General features: G+C 37.4%; 2 protein-coding genes across 8 annotated transcripts in view; both read right to left on the bottom strand.

Annotated features, from left to right (window-relative positions):
- Nucleotides 1–1,865: 1,865 nt before the first annotated feature.
- Nucleotides 1,866–10,563, bottom strand: LOC121857157 (U6 snRNA-associated Sm-like protein LSm8). The gene is made up of 4 exons (XM_042353051.1): nt 10,412–10,563; nt 9,121–9,161; nt 6,944–7,071; nt 1,866–2,578 (listed from the first exon to the last, which is right to left on the bottom strand). The coding sequence occupies exons 1-4, from the start codon at nt 10,440–10,442 to the stop codon at nt 2,488–2,490; spliced, it is 291 nt and encodes a 96-aa protein (XP_042208985.1). The 5' UTR covers nt 10,443–10,563; the 3' UTR covers nt 1,866–2,487.
- A 3,653-nt stretch (nt 10,564–14,216) lies between these two features.
- The window catches only part of LOC121857121 (p53 and DNA damage-regulated protein 1-like), a 71,617-nt gene continuing 65,732 nt past the window's right edge, over nt 14,217–20,101 (bottom strand). For 5 of the 7 annotated variants that reach the window (XR_006087108.1, XR_006087109.1, XR_006087107.1 and 2 more), the window contains 2 exons: nt 17,527–18,708; nt 16,172–16,306 (listed from right to left, as the gene is read on the bottom strand). Coding sequence is in view for 2 of the 7 variants with exons in the window: in XM_042353011.1 (XP_042208945.1) it covers nt 14,298–14,461; nt 16,051–16,306 (420 nt within the window). In the remaining 5 variants the exon portion in view is untranslated. Of the gene's footprint in view, nt 14,462–16,050; nt 16,307–17,526; nt 18,709–20,101 lie in introns of those variants that run through there. The other 2 variants (XM_042353011.1, XM_042353010.1) reach the window with 1 other exon arrangement.

Raw genomic sequence — 20,101 nt, 5'->3', positions numbered from 1 at the left:
ACCGCGGAAAGTGAGGAACGCGTAAAGTGAACAACATAACATATGGGATTAATTGAAATGGAGTCCAGGCCGATCCCCAAACTCCACTTTTTGACGACACACAACTATGTTGTAGTAAAAATATTATCTTAACTTTATGATGGCATGCACACACAATTAATAATTAAGAGAAATATCAATAATATTAGGTTTTTTAACACTTACATTAGTAGAAAAGATGGCTGGGCACACGGGGATGGGCAGTTGGTTCCGAGGCAGAGGGCAGATTATTGGCCCTCACCTGTATCACTTGTATCAATTGTATCACTATCCACCACAGAGGCTTGCAGGGCCTCTTTGTCAAACCCCCCAAAGTTCATATAAGTCCATATCCTCACTATAATTATCACTATCACTGACTTGGGCCGGCTGTAGTGGGTGGCGGGTGAAGAACTGGTAATGTTTTGATGACTGGGCGACCTTGTGCGCACCATTTTCGCGCCTCTTACACAACATGGCGGATGGCGGGAGGTTTGGATCCAAAAATGGCGCGGCTTGCCAGCCGCTCTCCGCGTAATGGGGTTCACGACCGCGGAATGTGAGCATGTTAGGTTCCGGCAGGGCACCGCGTTAACGGTGAACCGCGGAATGCGGGACCGCGTAATGTGAGGGTTGACTGTATAGTCTCATTTTTTTAAATCTGCCCAAATACTAAATATAACCTTTACTACAAAATCAGTAAAGCTTCAAACAACAAGTACAATTGATAATCATAGAATAGAATTCAACTAAAGAGACAATACTATAATTTCAAGACATTAAATCTTCCTTTGACATACAGTATAATTCCTCAAAGAAGTTTCTTTGTGTACAGTAATCCCGTTTTTTTCGCTTCTTTTTTTATCGCGGTTTTGACCATTCGCGTTTTTTTACTGAAAAATTTTATATACAGTATATAATATATCCTTTAAAAACAAAATTTTTAATTTTGCGCCATTTTCGATATTCCCATGCGGTGTGGCAAACAGACGCCTCTCTTTCCTGCCTCACACCCGCTGCTCCAAGAAGTCTCAGTCCACACGTACCTACCGTACTGTGAACGCTACTGTGATTACCTCTTCTGTTTGTCCTCCCACGTGCATTCCACATGGCTCCGGGACGTAAGCCAGCCTCATCAAAGGCAAATATTACTAGCAAAGACTCTAAAGTGACCAAGAGATCAAGAATAGTGAAGACCTTAACGGATAAAACAGTTTTATTGGACAAGCTCAGAGGTGGTATGAGCTATGGCTCGAGATGTGGTAAAGACTGACAATTCATTTGTGTATTTTGTCAGAATACAAGTCTTCAAGTGGAGGAATGTGGAAGAGGACTGGCTGGCTGGCGTGACTGCGTGAGGTGCGAACAGACGCCGGGACAGCAAGGAGAGGCTGGCAGGTGTTGCCGACCTCAGCGAAAAAAAAAAAATTATTTACTTGTAAATAAAATTTTTTAATATATAACTGTGTTTACGTTTTTCCATTATTATATTACAATATGATTAGTTTCAAATATAGTAATGATGTTAGTAAATGCCGGTACAGTGCATGAGTGATCAGTGTGACCACCGAGCCGTGAGTGGAGAGCATGGCGTGGTTAAGTGCATGACCTACCTGAGCTGTTTGGTGGCCACAGGTACAGTGATTCCTAAGAGTATTCGCGGTGTGATTCCTAAAAGAGTATTCGCAGTTTTGGCTTTTCGCGTGAGTTTCAGGAACGTAATTCTTGCAAAAAACACGGGATTACTGTACTTTACATATTTATACTGTACACACAAGTGATCTTTACTAAAGATCATATGTTTGGTTATTAATTTCATGTGAAAGTTCAATACTTATACCACAGTATTCAATATTTTTTTATTCTGAGAAGAATGTTGGTGGGATGACCATCACTTATATTTTGGAAGTGTTGCACCATAACTAAACTTAACACAGTTTATTAAAGAAGTACCCAGTGATGGATTATGATCTAATATTCTTAACAGCAGTCTTATTATCCTAAGGCAAAGTCTGACAATATTATAATGAGCTAAAACTCAAGATTCATTACAAAAGTTTATTCTTCCAGCACAACGTCTATCAGAGAAATTAATGAGCAGTTAGGTAACCTTTATACAGCATGACATATTATATGCTATTTTCAATCTCCCTGATAGAGTACAGCACTTGCAACTATAGTCAGTCATTCAATTGTACTTTTCTACTTCAAGCAGGTTAGATAGTTTTAAGTTTTGTATTTTTACAGCTTGAGCACACACCATTAAAAATCCCTGGAATCATATTCTTTCCTCGTTTAATGATAAGAGTACAGTATCTTGTTCCTTTTTCTCTTACCGTATTGTCATAATCACAGCAATAATTCTTTCATATTTTTTTTATTAAGAGTTAGCACTTACACACAGTTTCGTATTCATAATAAGACATTTTCATTACAATATACACTAACACATTCAGAAAAGTTGGAAGATTATGTTTTACATTCATTAAGAGGTTCTGCCCGAATATTTTCTAAATCTAGTCTTGAATCCAAGTCTTCATCCACTTCTCCAATGAGGGCCCTGGAAGAAACAGTTCACTAAATGTTATATACTTTTTGTTTCTTTTTCTTACAATTAAACCAAAAGTATTAACTTAAATGGGGGCTATGATTGAAAAATTCTTAAGCTCCCAAAACCTATTTTATGAAATGTAAATAAGTATTTAACACTTATGTGAAGATTCCCTCCCAGTCTCTTTTAGCTGCCTTTTATGACATACATCATATACACAGTAATGGTACTGTATAAGGCTCTGTGGGTAGTGGCATAAGGTTGTGCTGTTGATGGCAGTATGGAAGGTTGTGTTGTGGAGTGGTAGCATGAGAAGTTGCATGGGTGAAAATCACTATGGTACAGGTGGGTGCACGTCTTGTACCCCTACTTTTTTTATATCTCAAATACAAGTATAGTATACGAGGCATTGCGAGTAGCAAGGGCGAGCTGATGAAAACAATGTTTTGAGAAAAACGAATGTGATTTTTTCCTATTTTGGTCCATAACTCATAAAATTTTTTATCAAATTTCACAATTTTAGTCTAATTTTGTAGGTTTGAGGTAATACAACATGAATACATCTGTGAAAAATGTATAAGACTCCATAATATGCCTTAATCCTAATGGTAAGAACTACCTGTCCAGTTAAGATTCGTCGTCAACGACTACTGCAGCTTCCTGTGTCTCCTGTTCAGTCACCAGGTCCACATAGAACTGCTTGCATTCGGTTACGGTTGGTATGTACGTCATCAGAGCCTTAATGTTTTTACACTTAATTTGGCAGGGGGAAAAGGGCAAGAATCCTGTGTTCCTGGGTCGCACACGAAAGAACACTGTTTGAGCTACCAGGAACCATAAAAAAAAACCCAGATTTTCCCACACTTGGTCAGCTCGCCCTTGCAACTCAAATGCCTCATATGATCAATTGCTGGAGCGGGTGCTGAACTCAGTTCAGTTGCAAGAATCAGAAGCAGCTGGAGGAAGTTTAAGGAGTTGCTGCCTTTATTGACAGCAAGAGGACCTCCCCTCCATGTGAAAGGAAAGTTGTATGCAACTGGTATGAAAAGTGTGATGCTGTATGACAAGTGAAACATGGGCATTTACAGAGGATGACATATGCAGACTTGAGTGAGTTGAAATAAGAATTGTTAGGTGGATATGCAATGTGACAGTGAAAGAAAGGAAACCCTGTTCAGAGCAAAGGTTGGCGAGGCATTGAGAATATTGGCAAAGCTTTGCATAGAGATAAGCTGAGATGGTTTAGGCATGAGGAGAGAATGGAAGAAACTAGCTGGGTAAGAGATTCATGAGTCTAAATGTGGAGGGGAGGAGAGCCAGGGGCCAGCCAAGAATGACATAAGGAAAGGTTGTAAGAAATTACATTAGTGTTAAGAACCTTAAAAGAGAGGCTGCAAGACACTAAGTAGCATGGAGAGCTGTATCAGATATACCCGGCTAACCTACACAAGCTTGAAAAGTGGCCGTAAAACATTGATGATGATGATGATGATGATGATAATGCACAGTACTAAAAATCCACTAAATCTTATATCAGAATGTACCCCTTCAATACCAATTTGCACCCATGGGAAGTTGTAAATTAATATTTACCAAGGGATTATCAGACTCAGAGAGGATGCCAAATCAATAAACATGATCCTAAAACCCCTGAAAAATGACGTTATGTATATCTCACTAAATACACTAACAATCACCCAATCTAACTAGTACAGTATCTTCCTCCACCTACTGTTGAGCATGTTAAGCAGTTTGGGGCACATTATCAACTAAGCACTTGACTGAAGTGATCAAATTCTACTCAGAACTATAGTGCATTTTTCCCAGCTGAGAAGAGGTGCCCTGCCCCCTTCTCAAGAGTTACAGCTGATTTTCTGTTGCAAATCTATCCGATTTCGTCCTGAAGTAATGATGTATTTCTAAATGAGTTTATTCATAATCGCTGGGATGACTGTTTCTGACGAGAAAGACATTTAGCTAAATCATATAAATATACATACAGTACGTGTACACTCATTATCTCAAACATGAGCACATAGGAAGTTTATCAAAAATCTTATACTGTACTGTTCATGAATTAACTGTTAATCTCTGGTAGGAAATTCACACTTTTGGAGGACGCATTTAATATATAGGTACTTATTTTTACCCACAGTAAGGCATACTAAGATAGATTACATGTCAGTAATACTACATTATGCAAAAACTAACATTTTAAAAGATCAAAATCACATTGAAGTATTACACGGCCATCAGCAGAGGCGGGAAATATGACTACAAACAACTTCATATTTCCCGCATCTGCTAACAGCGGATAATATTTCAATGTGATTCTGATCTTTTAAAATGTTAGTTTTTGCATAATGTAGTATTACTGACATGTAATCTGTCTTAGTATGCCTTATTGTGGCATACAGATTTCTGATAAACTTTCTACGTGCTCATGTTTGAAATAATGAATGTATGTATCTTTATATAATTTAGCTAAATATCTTTCTTGTCAGAAACGGTCATCCCAATGATTATGAATAAACTCATTTAGAAATAAAGTACGCCCGGATAATTTGCGGTCCTCTATTATTCGCGGATGACACCTTGGATGTACCCAAGAATGTCTGTTTTAAAGTTGCCGGCATTTTTGCGGCCGGAACAGGGAGCCATTCGTTCTAGAGACAGTAATTTACCTTACCTGTATATATATATATATATATATATATATATATATATATATATATATATATATATATATATATATATATATATGTGTGTGTGTGTGTGTGTGTGTGTGTGTGTGTGTGTAGACACACACAAAACACATACAAATAAATAATAATGGGAAAATCCTCTCACAAATAACCCAGAAACAAATGTAGTATTAAAAATGTTGAGTCTACCCTCACGTCTAGTCCATGCTTCGTTATTAATACAGCACAGAGTAGATTTGAGGGTAGACTCAACATTTTTAATACTACTGTACATTTGTTTCTGATTATTTGAGAGAGAATTTTCCATTATTATTTATTTTTGTGTGTTTTGTGTGTGTGTGTCTACAGACACATATATTAAAAAAAAAAATGTACCCCCCTCCCCCCCGGGTCAGCAATTGTTATTCGTGGATTTGACGATTTGCGGCCATTTTGAGAACCCAATCCCCACGAATTTGAAGGACATGCTGTACATCATTACTTCAGTACAAAATCGGACAGGTTTGCAACAGCCAATCAGTTGTAACTCTAGAGGAGGGGGTGGGGCATTTCTTTTCAGCTGGAAAAAAACACACTATACTATGGAAACTTGAACAACATTTATCATATACTATGGCAAAAACTACAGGTACTCAAGTGATACATACAGTAAGTAAAAAAAAAAAATTTAGGTGCATAAAGTCAGAGTTGGAACACATACTGTACTGTAGTTCCTGTAAGGCACCCGAGGCTCACACAAGAACAAAGTAAAAGGGTGGCAAAGGTACAGAAATATGCATGTATTTTATTCAGGGATGGAATTACACAAGTTACCACAACAATCTTCTAACTTCAACCCCTTCATTACAAAGCCACACAAGAAGTGACTGCACACAATATTTTTTTTCCAGTGTTGATAAAATTTTTTTACATGATATTCTATAATGTTAATGGTGAGCACAGTTAGCAACTTAGCATTATAAACAAAACACTCCATTACGTAATTCCAAAATAGTATATGTTTCTACTTTCAACTTTAAGTAAAATTAAAAAAAGAAAAAAAAAGAATGTCAAGTCTTTTGTACTGATTTCAGGTAAAACAAGTGAAATATAATAATCATTCAATTTAAATTTGTACTATAAAATAAAAACAATATCATTGAGCAGATTAAATGTAGGCAATGCAGGAACGGCTGCCAACTCAAAAATCAACGAGAGAAATATCGTGTATCATCAGTACAATGTACAGGTACAATCACCCAAATATAGTAAATTAATTCATGATTTCCAGAAACTTTCAATCAGAATGTGGTATCTGGCAACTACCAGACCTACTTCATTTTCACTTTTGTTTTGTCGAGGTGGAATGCATTTTTGTGAAATATAAACAAAAATTACAGTACTTAATAAATGCTAAAGCACTTTCTCCTTCGAATATTATAATGTAGTGAAAAAAGTGGAAGTGGGTCCCATAGGCACGACTGCCGGTAAGGGGTGGTGTGGATACAACACACTGTATACTAAGCTTCGCTACACAAGGAGGCAGCATGGAACAAGAGGCGAGCACTGTACAGTATTCGTTTGACTGCACTGAAATCTACAGTAATACTGTACCTGTATAAGAAAATCATAAAACACCCAATCTCATTAACCTTTCTTAAACCCAACAAATTAACAGTACTGTACTTACACATTATCTCCTCTGACAACGTACAGCCCCAGGATAACTTGTTCAACTCCTCGGTGAGAACTGTAGACCCGCTCATGACACTCATCCATGATCAGATTCACTGTCTGGTCAAAGCCCTTTAGCGTTCCCTAAATTGTGCAACAAAATTTTTTATGTAACATCAGGTAAAAAATATCAGTAGTGTTTAAAACTAACAACTTCAAAAAACAGACAATGCTAATTAAAAATTTCTACTCATACCCTTACAAATGTACATAATCATAATATCCATACATGCATGATTCTACAAAAGTGTTAACAAAGTTTTATGTTCTTTGGCAGAACCATCATGAGACGTGAGAGAACATATTGCTTTAACACATAGTATTACAAAATACTAAATGTTGTGAGGGAAGGTTTGGGTGGGAAAAATACCAACACATACCTGCAACCAATCTAGAAAACCAGTCTCATTCCTTTATCTGAGGCACATCACCCCAAAAATTATGCCTTTGACAGGTTTTACTGTACTGTAATTGTTTCCAAAATGAAGCCTTCCAAAACTTGAGCACCATACAGATTTGTGAGGAGCTTAGGCAATTCTGCCAAATATGCTGAAATAGCCAGACTCAGTCTTATAGTCTTATGGTCTTATGTCACATTTACTGTACAGTATTTCCCAGCTCATAAGACACACCCTAATATAACTAAGGTTGTTTAGGGAAAAATATTTTGATAGTCGATTAGCAGAATTAAAATGTGTTGCTTTAGACAGTTCAGGTATCCCTTGTTTAGCGTTAAGTGAGTTTGGCGATAATTTTTTCTTTCACCTTTTCTCAATGTTAGGTCAAAATTTGGTTTTGCGATAGTTTGACTCACTGGGAAGGGGAAAAATGGGGATGAGGTGGCCTGTGAAATGGCATGTTGCCATTGTTACATGTAATAAAATTATAAAAGTTGTGGAAAAATCGTTACAATATTCTAATGTGGCCTAGAAGTCAGGAAAATATACCGGTAATATAAAACTATACAATAAGAAAAATGAAGTGCATGTGTGGAGGCAGTGGACTGTAACTGCATCATTGACTTGCCACCCAGCCATGCTCTCCCTCCCCAAATGTGAAATCATGGCATACACAGCACAGCAGCAGCCACATACATCTCCAAGTCAGCTACACATCTCCCAGAGGATGGTTTGAGTGTCGAAGGAGCTATTTTTTTTTTACATAAAATGTGTGCTATTATATTTTGTGATATGCTATGTATCAATTTTATTGTTTATCACAACAATTTTTCTTTATTTTTAACAATGTAAAGGCAATACTGGTACTTCCGAGCTATTACGGTAAAGAGTAGTTGGTCCGCCTACTTGTAGATGGCGTTGGTTTACCAAAACAAGCGGTGGCCAAGTGGTAAGCAGGATAATGTTCCATAAGTTTAGGAATTATGGCCCAGTAATATTTATAAGCTATTCATCATACCAATTTTAAGTCAATAATTAGTTTCTCATTATCTTAGTACTGTAAAGTATAAGCTTGTGTAATATTTCTGGGTCATTTGGGAACTGTTTTTGATGTTTTTGGGGTTCATGTGTGGAACAGAACTTCCTCCCTTAAATTTAACCATCGACCGATATGATGCAGAGTGATTTTAAAGAAAAATGTGTGTCTTATGGACAGGGAAACATGGTAACCCATCTGTTGTATGTAGTCAATTTCTCATTCATCTTCTTTTGGAACTAGAGTTTTATCCTCTCATCCTGTAACTTTACAAATAGCATCTTGCTTAGTTTTTCATCAACACCTTTGTTCCAAACTAATGACTTGAACTCTATGTTTCATACTATTTAAACAAGGTCAGGTAATATACTTAAACACACCTTTCATTGCAATAATAATAATAATAATAATAAAAATAATAATAAACAGAACAGCTAGGTACCTGCAGGCACATTTAGACAGTCACAAAAATTCATATGAAACCAAAGAAACATTATAGGCTCTTTTGCAAGAACAGCATAAGCCAATAAACATCTTATTACAATATTGTTATCCTCTACCTGATCATGTACTGTATAGCCACTTACAAGACTGTACAGTTTAAAAAAAAAAAAAAAAAAAAGTGACCTGTAAAGAGATATTTGGCAATTCAATGTTATGTTCTTTAAAGAAATGGTAACTTTAATGGTGATTACTTACCACAATGTTTCTCCCATCAGCAGTTATAACTGACACTAGATCTGCATAAAGGGTTAAGGAATTATTCATTTAATTAGGGGTTCAAAGGTAAGGGCAGTCAACCTACTAGTCTAGCCATTTTCAAGTAACCTGAGTAATTTTAAACTGTCCTTGGAGAAAACTACCATATCTGATATATTTTGTTCCCTAACAAGATTTCAACAAAAGCAGCTACAGTCCTATTATTTTTTTAACATAAGCTTTTGATTAACCTCAAATCATCACTTGAGAAAAAAATTGTGGGGTTACAGCAGATTAATGACTGGTAATTTAAATTGTTAACTTTTTAGAGTGGACTGAATCCAAGTTATGTAACCATCTAAAACTGATCTAAGCTGCTCATTTACAACATGAAAGTTTTCATCATTTTTATGTAAATTATATACAATACCCATATTAAGCCTTCCATTTTGTGATGTTTATGTTTTAGTGCTTTTGTCCCACTAAAATCAAGACATTACTCGTTCAGTGATAGTTTTCACGAAGTTGCCTCTACACTAAGTGGGGTTACATGGGCTAGGTAATTGGAAGTAGATTAGAATTGTTCAAAACACATCAAAAGTCATCGGAAAAACATAATTTCAACCCTACCTAATCTAACCTAACCAAAACCTCTCTCGGACGGTGGTACAGTAACTTATAACTCCTAAAAGTGGGTCCGACTAATTACCCAAATGTAGCCAAATATAGCCGGAATGAAGTCAAATAATGGTCCTAGATGAATAAATCGGACTGCCAATCACTTCTCGACTAGTATTTGGTGTCAGAAAGTCAAAAAAAATTGGTAAACTTAATTTAATCTGAGTTAATAGATCAAGTGCATGTACCTAACCTAACCTAACCTAACACAACACAACTCCGATTAAATTAAGTTTACCAATTTTTTTTTTACTTTATGACACCAAATAATAATCGAGAAGTGATTCACAGCCCGAATTACGCTTGTACGACCATCATTTGACTTCATTGCGACTACATTTGGGTAATTAGTCGGACCGCCTAAAAGTAGCTGGATGGCAGACACGATGATAATAATAGAGAGGAAAATACCATATTTTCCCACAATAAGACTAGATGTGATGGCTGCCCAGAACTGTACACTATTTTGTCTTGCTAAAAAAATTAAAAAGATAGCTAGTTACTTTCTTCAGTAAAACTGCGGTAAGTTCACTTGTTCAGCCCGTACACAAGACTGTGCCGGTAAACAGTACCAACAAACACAACAAAATCAATAAGATCATATAAAGGATACGATTGACATAACTCTCAAGAGTATTTGTCATCCTGCCAGACGTGTACCTCAGAAAAGTGTGATTAAACAAAGAGATACAGTGACTGAGGCCCTTCCTGGAGTGTGGCGGCACAGAGTGTTTTGAAACGTTTGATACACAACTACTGAGCCTCGCCATGCGTGTTGTGTCTCTCCGTATATACATTTATAAATAATCAAAGCAAATATTATTTAAAATATATATAACACTTATTTCCAATGTGATTCTAATGAAAAAACTCTAATTAAAGGATTTCAATCGTTTCCGAAAGGATTAAGTGACATTATGACTGTTAAAGTTTGATAATTTTCTTTAATCTAAAAATTAATTGATTAAACATTAAAATGTTAACCTCGCAAAATGTATCACGAATGTGCGTGGGTAAGATACACTAGTGTATACCGTATTTCAAAGTGGGCATATGTAGGATGCAGGTAGCAAGGGAGCAGAACAAAGACAAAACACCAATAAGAAAGATGAAGCGATCTGGTTGAGCCCAGATTCTTTCTACTCCTACTGTATTTCAGTTTCACCACTTTTCCTTCAACCCTAATAATCTTCTTTCACCTCTTAACTAAAGACTTCGTATCGTATCGATGCAGGTAGACGTGGGCACAGGTGTAGTTAGACGTGGGCAGATGTGAGTAGACACTGGGCAGGTGTAGTTAGAAGTGGGTAGGTGAGGGTAGATGTGAGCAGGTATGGGCAGGTGTGAGTAGGTGAGGATAGACGTGAGCAGGTGTGGAGGAGGGTCAGGCCAGTGATGTGTGAGAGGAGGGTCAGGCCAGTGATGTGTGGTACAGGAGGGCCAGGTCAGTGATGTGTGATGGAGAAAGACAAGAGCCAAGCCAGTGATGTGTGGTGGTGGTAGTGGAGGAGAGCCAGGCCAGGTCAGTGATGTGTGGTGGTGATAGTGGAGGAGAGCCAGGCCAGGCTAGTGATGTGTGGCGGTGGATGACGAGGGCCAGGCCAGTGAGTATGGTGGTGTGTTGGGGGAGGGCCAGGTCAGTGATGTGTGGTGGAGGAGGGCCAAGCCAGTGAATGTGGTAGTGGAGGAGGAGGTCAGGTCAGTGAGTGTGGTGGTGGTGGAGGGCCAGGCCAGTGATATGTGGTGGAGGAGGAGGGCCAGGTCAGTGATGTGTGGTGGAGGAGGAGGAGGGCCAGGCCAGTGAGTGTGGTGGAGGAGGAGGAGGCCAGGTCAGTGATGTGTGGTGGAGGAGGAGGAGGGCCAGGCCAGTGAGTGTGGTGGTGGAGGGCCAGGCCAATGAGTGTGGTGGTGGAGGATGAGGAGGGCCAGGTCAGTGATGTGTGGAGGTGGATGAGGAGGGCCTGGCCAGTAATGTGTGGTGGAGGGCCAAGCCAATGAGTGTGGTGGTGGAGGAGGAGGAGGGCCAGGTCAGTGATGTGTGGAGGTGGATGAGGAGGGCCAGGCCAGTAATGTGTGGTGGAGGAGAGCCAGATCTGATATGCCCGCTCGTGTCTTTAATTTCTCCTTTGTTTAACATTTTAACAGCCTTTTGGTTTGACTTAACTTCACTTGCAATCCGCCTCTAAACTTTTTCAGCCTTCTATACTCTGTACCCATCCCTTGAATTTCTGAGATTTCTTCATATATAACAGTCTCCTAGTAGTCCTGGAACCAATGGATTTGGTCTTGTGTATATTTTTATCAATTAAATAGTTCACTTTACTGTCTATGATATTCAGGGTAGTTTAGACTGTACGGGTCCACTGGTAGGATGCTTTATTTTTACTGAGAAGAACCAGCCAGCTCCCCAGTGGTCCACACCAGAGGATAATTACCCAGTCATAGATTAACAAACATAGGATCACATCCTATCACACTAATTTATTTGCCACAAAATAGTAAAATGTGATATTCATGACCAACATTATATTTGGGGTTTACTGTATATTTTTAAAGAAAATTTTTAAAAGTATTCTGGGATGTATCTCAATTTATAACATGGGTTTCTATGAAAAATTAATGTTTACTTAATATGCAGATTTTCAGAAATTCATCATATATGTCAAGTGGGCACTTAGCTGGACAGGATCTTTCCTGTCCCTCTATCTCACCAGGCATGAATCTTGACAAAGCATGTCTGATACTCCATGCCAGCTATAAATAGCTGATTGATCCTTAAATCTCAATTTATAACCAACCAGAGATAGTCTCATGTTTAATCATAAGCCCATGACCCAGGATAAGGTTTTAGTTTGCTTCAGTATCCCTAAAGGAGGAAGGAGGGAATGAGTTAACCAATGTGTTTGGTCATTATATGAAGGTTAAGGATCAATCCCCCTATATACAAACTACAGGTAAGTACACCTTGAGAAACTACACTTATTCAATGTCAGCAGAAAAGATTGAGGATGGAGGAAACAAAAATCTCTACCTACAAGTACAGTTTACACCTGTTATAGAAAATTTGCACTACTCGACCAAGATCATGGAAATGTACTCACCTTTAAAGTTCCCTAGGACCATGCAGATTTGGTAAGGTAAATATTCACTAAGGTACTTGACAAAAAGGTCTTCACCAAAGCCCAGCCTTCTCTACTCTGGATCGATGTGAAGGACAGGAAGCCAAAGATGATGCCATGCCTGTAAGATCATGTACCCAAGGGAATCTATCAGGCTGTTCATACCTCATTGACTTAATAATAATACTACACTGTACTAAAAATATAGAATATGCTCTAGAAGCCTCAATTCTAGATGGGATTCAGTACAACCGGACCATGACCAAAGTGAGCTGTCTGTAAATAATTGTGAACTGCCTTAATCAAAGAGAATGATGAAAGCCACTTACATTTCCAGGCGAGGAAACAAATACACATACTCAGGTGTAAGGCATGGAGTCTGATTCTTCGGCAAGAATTTCAGACTCAGTCTAAGATTAACCCAAGACAATGAACCAAATGAAGCAAAACCTTCCTCCACCCTCAGAGCTGGGAAAGCAAGAAGGAAAGTAGCCTTCATGGTGGCAATCTCCAAATCCACTCTGGAAATCACTATAATTCCAGGAAATGAATAACAGGTCCTACAGACTAACTGCATCTGGGGTTCATTTTATGGATTGATTAGCAGCAATGACATGTCATTTTTGCACTTACCACACACAGTAAAGGTTGAGAATGAATTGAACTTGTGAATTCCCATTTTATGGTTGGAGAGGTAAGAAGATATGACACAAACCCACCTGGCACCCTTTGGCCCTCCAAAGAATATGAATGTAAGGTTTAAAACTTAGAAGATATATATATATACAGTGCCCACCCGGGCACAGGTCATCAACACACAATGGGGCCTAGGGGGCAAAAAAATCAGAGTAAAAAAAATAAAAAATAGAAAAGAAAAAGATTATATTAATCTACACCACAAAGATGGTACACTGACACTGTGCAGTTGGTTTGAACCAGAGGTTTATTCAACATGGGTTGATGAAATTGACTCACAAGGTAAGTGTAGTCAATGTTACAATTTCCTGAAGGCTTAACAGATGCTGAATCATATAGAAGTGATGGATGACTTCACAGGTCACATCATCTTTCCCCAGTCAATAGAGGGGAAGTCACAGGTGCAGTCCATTACTAATTGCCTGAAGGAATTGTACCATGTTCATTATAGAAACTGAAAAGTATTTAATGAGTAGTAACTATAAAACCATTCTCTGAAACAGAGGGTTCAAACTAAGATCCTTCATTAATTCTCTTTGTGCAGTATACAAAACTTTAATGCCATATTAGTTCTAGCTTCGTATTTGAGAAAAAAAGGTAACATTCATCCTCACAGCATTTTATTGTTCATGTTCATACATTTTTAACAGAATTCAGTGCAAAGTTACATACTTTACAGTAATTTCATTTTCCCAGGACCTGTTTCACAGCTGACCATTCATCTGGAGACAGAGCTTGTAGGTTTGTTCCAACAGTCTGTTGTTTGTGTTCCAAGTCATTTAATGCATTAACCTTGCCGCGAAGACCATTACGCAGGTTGTTGATTTCTGTGTCCAACTGCTTCTGCTCTATGGAGAGATAAGTACAGTACTGTCAATCATTTAGCAAAATCTACCAAGATAGTATAATATGAATCACTTCCCATTTCATATCAATAAATTACTGAAATATAATGTAAATTGAGAACAAAAAAAATTATTTAAAAGGTAATTGAGCATCATGGAAATCAATTGAATGATTTTATTAAGATAAAGTATCTGTGCTTTGCTTTTTCTCATTATTTAAAAGGTAATTGAGCATCATGGAAATCAATTGAATGATTTTATTAAGATAAAGTATCTGTGCTTTGCCTTTTCTCATTATTCTGTATTATTGTAACAAAGCTAAACAAACTCTAGATTTTTTCCTCACAATCCATCCAAGCCCTTAGACTGTACTCAAAATGTGTCCTCCCTAATCTGTTCTGATTGCTGTCTTGTATCTGCATCTTGAGTTCTTTACTCCTCTCTTAAGTCCTCACCTTCACAGACATATATTATCTGGCACTATGATGGATCTAACTGCTTTGATTTATGGTCATTTTAATCACAATTCACAAAGAACTTAGAAATGGACCCATCCACTTCTGCTGACATCTAACACACCATTCACCTTAGTTTGGAACTCTGCATCCCCAACTTTGTCCGTGCAAAGACACTAGTGTCCCCTCCCTGGTTCAACTTTTTGTCAAATGGCAAATGAACTAAAAAAATATCTCCTAATAACTGCAGAAGCATCACAAAACCGTTTAACTTACAACACACACATTATTGTTTGGAACCTTGCTAAATGTATTTGTAACAAAGAAAATAAAAAAAACCTTTATTCCAAAACAAAACCCCTTCACTCTAAACTGAATAATGGCAAATCTTTTAGGTCAATAACTTAGCCCTTTTACATAATTAAGTCATTTTACAACTTCTCTTAACTCAATCATACCCCCTTTCATCATCATTGCACAAATGTTACCATGACCCAAGATAAAGCCAATCTTCTGGGTTCTTTGCTGTTTTCTCAAAATTTAATCATTGATCCTAAAAATAATGTTCCCTTGACACCTACTTTAAACTCACCCCATCCCAAGTAACCACTAAAATATTATACCTGTTTTGTATTTTCTGCTCTACCTTGCCTTGACCCATATAAAGCTCCTGGCCCTCATGGTATCCCACTCCTCATCCTAAATATCGATGCACCTTACTTGAGTCTGTGTTTCCTGCCTTAGAAATTAGTCAAAGTCCAACCCACTCCATTTAATGAAAATCTATCAATTTCCTCCAACTACAGTATCATCCCATAGCTCTCATCTCAACCACCTACAAATTCATGCAATCTTTCATAAACACTACACGTACATACTACAGTTAAATGACTATTTTGCTCTAACACTCAATATGGTTTCCATTCCAGCCATTCCTGCACGTGGCACTATGTCAATAGCATTGCCCTTCAGAGGGCACACTGTCATATGTACATCATACAGTGAAATTTTTTTTTTAAATCTAATATAAGCTAAAGTTAAGTTTTCTTTCTTGTCTAGAACTCTAATACAGTGTTGTATTTTACTTCTGAAATTTGAAACTATAACAAGACAACTATTGAGCAAATATTCACCAACCTTTGTCTATATTTTCAATAGCAAGACTTTTTGGTATCTTCAAGAACATATTACCAACACAGATCCATGTCTTGGCAGCCGGGCTTGAGCTAATCAAGTCATTAGTTCGCAGCTGCCTCAGTGCCTCCCTGTTGGTATTTCGTCGACGGTCAAGAGTGATAATCTCCTGTCGGTCGCTAATAACTTCTTCAGCAGCTGTTTCAACCTCCTCTAAATATTTCTGCACTACTTCTGGAGACTTGGACATGGTGTCAAACTGAAACAAGATTATCATGCGTTGATATAATCTGTACAATACATATTTCCTTTATCAATTTACTCAGTTTGATGCAAGTGCCACTTTACATACTTTATTTTACGGCATATAAGACAATTTTTTTTCCCCAAAAATGGCAAAAAAAAAAAATCACCCTGTGTCCTATATGTAAAGTTGCAGGTCCCTGCAGGCCAATGAATCCCCCAGATGATGGCTGAGCCAGTTGAGAACCTGAGCTCTCTTTTAGGCACCTGATATATACTATACATTTATCTCAAGGAAGTATTATATAACATTTAGTAACATCTGGAATAGTACAATAGCATGGTGGTAATAAGAACATCTCATAATGTTACCACGGTTATCACTTCAATATTTATTTTTTTAAATTATTTATTTTATATTTTTTTTTTATTATAAGCATATACTGTACATAAATAACAGTGGAATTGAAAAACATAAGTATAATGGGGGAGCAGTACAACATGGGTTGTACAGTATTAAGGTTGAACAAGAGGACAGAGCTGTCAAGATTATGTCTAGTTGGCAAATATGTTTATTGCAATGGTAATTTCTTCATCCAACACATGATCAGAGACAGCTATGTACTGTATTAAGACAAAATATGACAGTGAATACACTTCAAAATCCTTGTAAGGTGTAACAATTGGTACTGTACAAATCACCTGATGACTTTCTCCAAAGCAAGTCTGCAAGGCTAACATAATTATTTGAATAATTCAGTTGCTGCTGCTCCAGTATCTCATGCACACACACACGTATCATGAATTTTATTTTGCAGCATTATGATTGATTGATTTCTGGAATTTAGGCTCAAAGCCAAACACTGGAGCCAATTGCAACACTATGCATGGAGCTACTAATGTACAGTATTGGTATTTGCAACATGAATATTATCTTTAATTAGGACACTCCAACTATATTAAGTGAATGTAATAACTACAATAGGGAAAGAGAAAGATTAGAAAATATGAGTTATTACATTTTTGAGCTGTGCAGCAATCATCACTAAGGGCCTAATAATACAATATACAGTATGCTATAAAGTTCAAACCAGATATAAACATGAACAGGGTTAAGCTGAGGGCAGGAAATTCTTTTATGTTTATGAACACCAACCTACTGTATCTACTACATATACCAGTACAGTATATACTGTACTGTACTGTACAGGGTATTACAAATAAAAGGACATTTACCCATCCTGGCATCATGACTGGAGACTTCTAGTTACTGTACTGTATATGGAAGTAAAGTTGTTAATAATCTGGTTCATTCAGCATTCTCCTTATTTCGATCTCTTTTCTTTGATCTTCTGTCTTCTGTTTCTTTCTTTCCCTCCGGCTAAGTGTATTATGTCGTTCAACTCTTTCACCTGGTTTACACACTCTTTCAACAGCATCAGTATCAGCTGGTCCAAAGTGTGTGACTCTTGCAATATCTTTTTTAACATTTCCTAGACCTTCCCTGTCTCTCTTCAGTACAGTTTTTACAGGAAATTTGGTCCCAGAACTTTGAGGACCAAGACCCTTTTCTGTATCCCAGCCTTGATTAACAAGGAGCTGGTAACCTTTATTGCTCGGAGGAATGCCATACATGGTTTTATTTGCCCCCATCCCAAGCTTGAACTGGTGGACAATAGAAGTCTCATGCTGTATTTTTGTGCTCTCTTTTATAGTCTTTTGGCAAATGTCGCAGAAAAACTCCTCTGTTAAGGATTTCTTTTTCAAATGAACGACATTTACATCTTCAGGTGACTGGTAATTACTGTCTTTCTTTTTACTACAATTTATCAACATGTCCACAATTTTTCTATGTCCTTTCATAGTTGCCAAATATATAGCGGTGTTACCCTTGCTGTCCCTTGCACCCGTTCTTGCTTTGTGTTCAAGTAATAATTGCACTGCATCCTTGGCACCAGCACATGCTGAAACCATCAAAAGTGACCAGCCATATTCATCTTTTGCATTAACATTAAAACCATTGGTTACCATTTCTCTCAAATTAACTGAGTCATTATTCTGAGCAAATTTCATAGCCTTATGTATGGACTGAGGACATTCTTTTTTTCCACTGTACCATTTTTGGTTGCTGTTTTCCTCTACTTCATCACAGTCATCTTTGTCTAAGTTGGGAGCTCTTTCAGAATTTCCAATTTCAAGCTGTTTGTGATCAACACTAGAACTGGGATGAGAACAATCCTCAACTAATTCCTCATAAAACTTTTTGGCATCTTCCCCATCAAGTGACATGTATATCTTTTTCTGTTTTTCCTTTTGCTCAAGTGGTATTTCTGGTTGTGCTTGTACAAATACTTTCCACTTCATGTGGGCAGTAGCCAATGCCTTCCAGTTTGGATGAAGATGATCTGTGTTATCCATCTGAAATAGTTAAATCAGGAGTTAGCCAGTACAGTAAACTACAAATGACAAATTTACATGATTGTGAGTGCCATTATGCACATACAAAAAACAAAGCAAAAAGTACAGAAAAAACATGTAAATGCTATAGTGTTGTGTAAAAAACTGGCTAACTCCCAGGTAATACAGGGGTACTGTATATTGGTAACGTGAAACTGACAAATTTAGACACAGCTCGTATTATTCTTAACTTGTACTGTACAGTATTAACTCTTCAAACAGGGACGTGAGTTCCGATTCCAAACATAAAAGCTAGATTTTATTCCAAAGTATTGCTGAAAGGTTTAGGTAAGGGAATTATTGGGTAGGTGCCTGAACATACAGCCTGGGTCATGAAGTAAGACCTGCACTAGAAGAAAAATATAAAGGGTTGTACTCCAACTCGGCCCATCTCAGATAACCAACTCGGCCCATCTCAGATAACCAACTCGGCCCATCTTGGATAACCAACTGGGACCAGGGCTGCCGCCCACCCAACTGTCTTAGATATTTTGAGCACTATGAACACGTCCAATAAAAGGCAAAGGGAAAACACAATGTTGAATTAATGTTGTTTCATGAACACCAAAAATATAAATACACATATACCTGTTACATACGTATGCTGTATACGTAAAAATCAATACCTGTATACATTTGCAATCACTTTGTGTTATGACTGCAATCTATTTCTCTCTTGTAAAATTTATCGTTTATTTTAATTTAGATTTTACGCATTGTCGTTTCCATTTTTTTTATCATGCAAATAACATCTCCAGAAAATTTGGTGCAATTCCATAAGTGCCTTATTAGTGATAATCGTCTGCTCCAACTTATCCGGGAGCTTAAATTCTAATATATTACCTACCTTCTTATAACTAAGATGAGTCCAAATTGGGGTCCGACTAATTACCCAAATGTACCCAAATGTAGCCGCAATGAAGTCAAATAATGGTCCTAGATGAATAAATCGGACTGCCAATCACTTCTCGACCAGTATTTGGTGTCAGAAAGTCACAAAAAATTGGAAAACTTACTTTAATCTGAGTTAATAGATCGCGTGCATGTACCGAGGGAGCGAGGAATTACCCAAATGTAGCCGCAATGAAGTCAAATGATGGTCGTACAAGCGTAATTCGGGCTGTGAATCACTTCTCCATTATTATTTGGTGTCATAAAGTAAAAAAAAATTGGTAAACTTAATTTAATCTGAGTTGTGTTGTGTTAGGTTAGGTTAGGTTAGGTACATGCACTTGATCTATTAACTCAGATTAAATTAAGTTTACCAATTTTTTTTTACTTTATGACACCAAATAATAATGGAGAAGTGATTCACAGCCCGAATTACGCTTGTACGACCATCATTTGACTTCAT

Source organism: Homarus americanus, unplaced genomic scaffold (genome assembly GCF_018991925.1).
Source record: "Homarus americanus isolate GMGI-L3 unplaced genomic scaffold, GMGI_Hamer_2.0 scaffold20465, whole genome shotgun sequence".
Lineage (NCBI taxonomy): Eukaryota > Metazoa > Arthropoda > Malacostraca > Decapoda > Nephropidae > Homarus > Homarus americanus.
The sequence above is the reverse complement of the archived record's forward strand: the minus strand, read 5'-3'. Positions and strand labels throughout refer to the sequence as shown.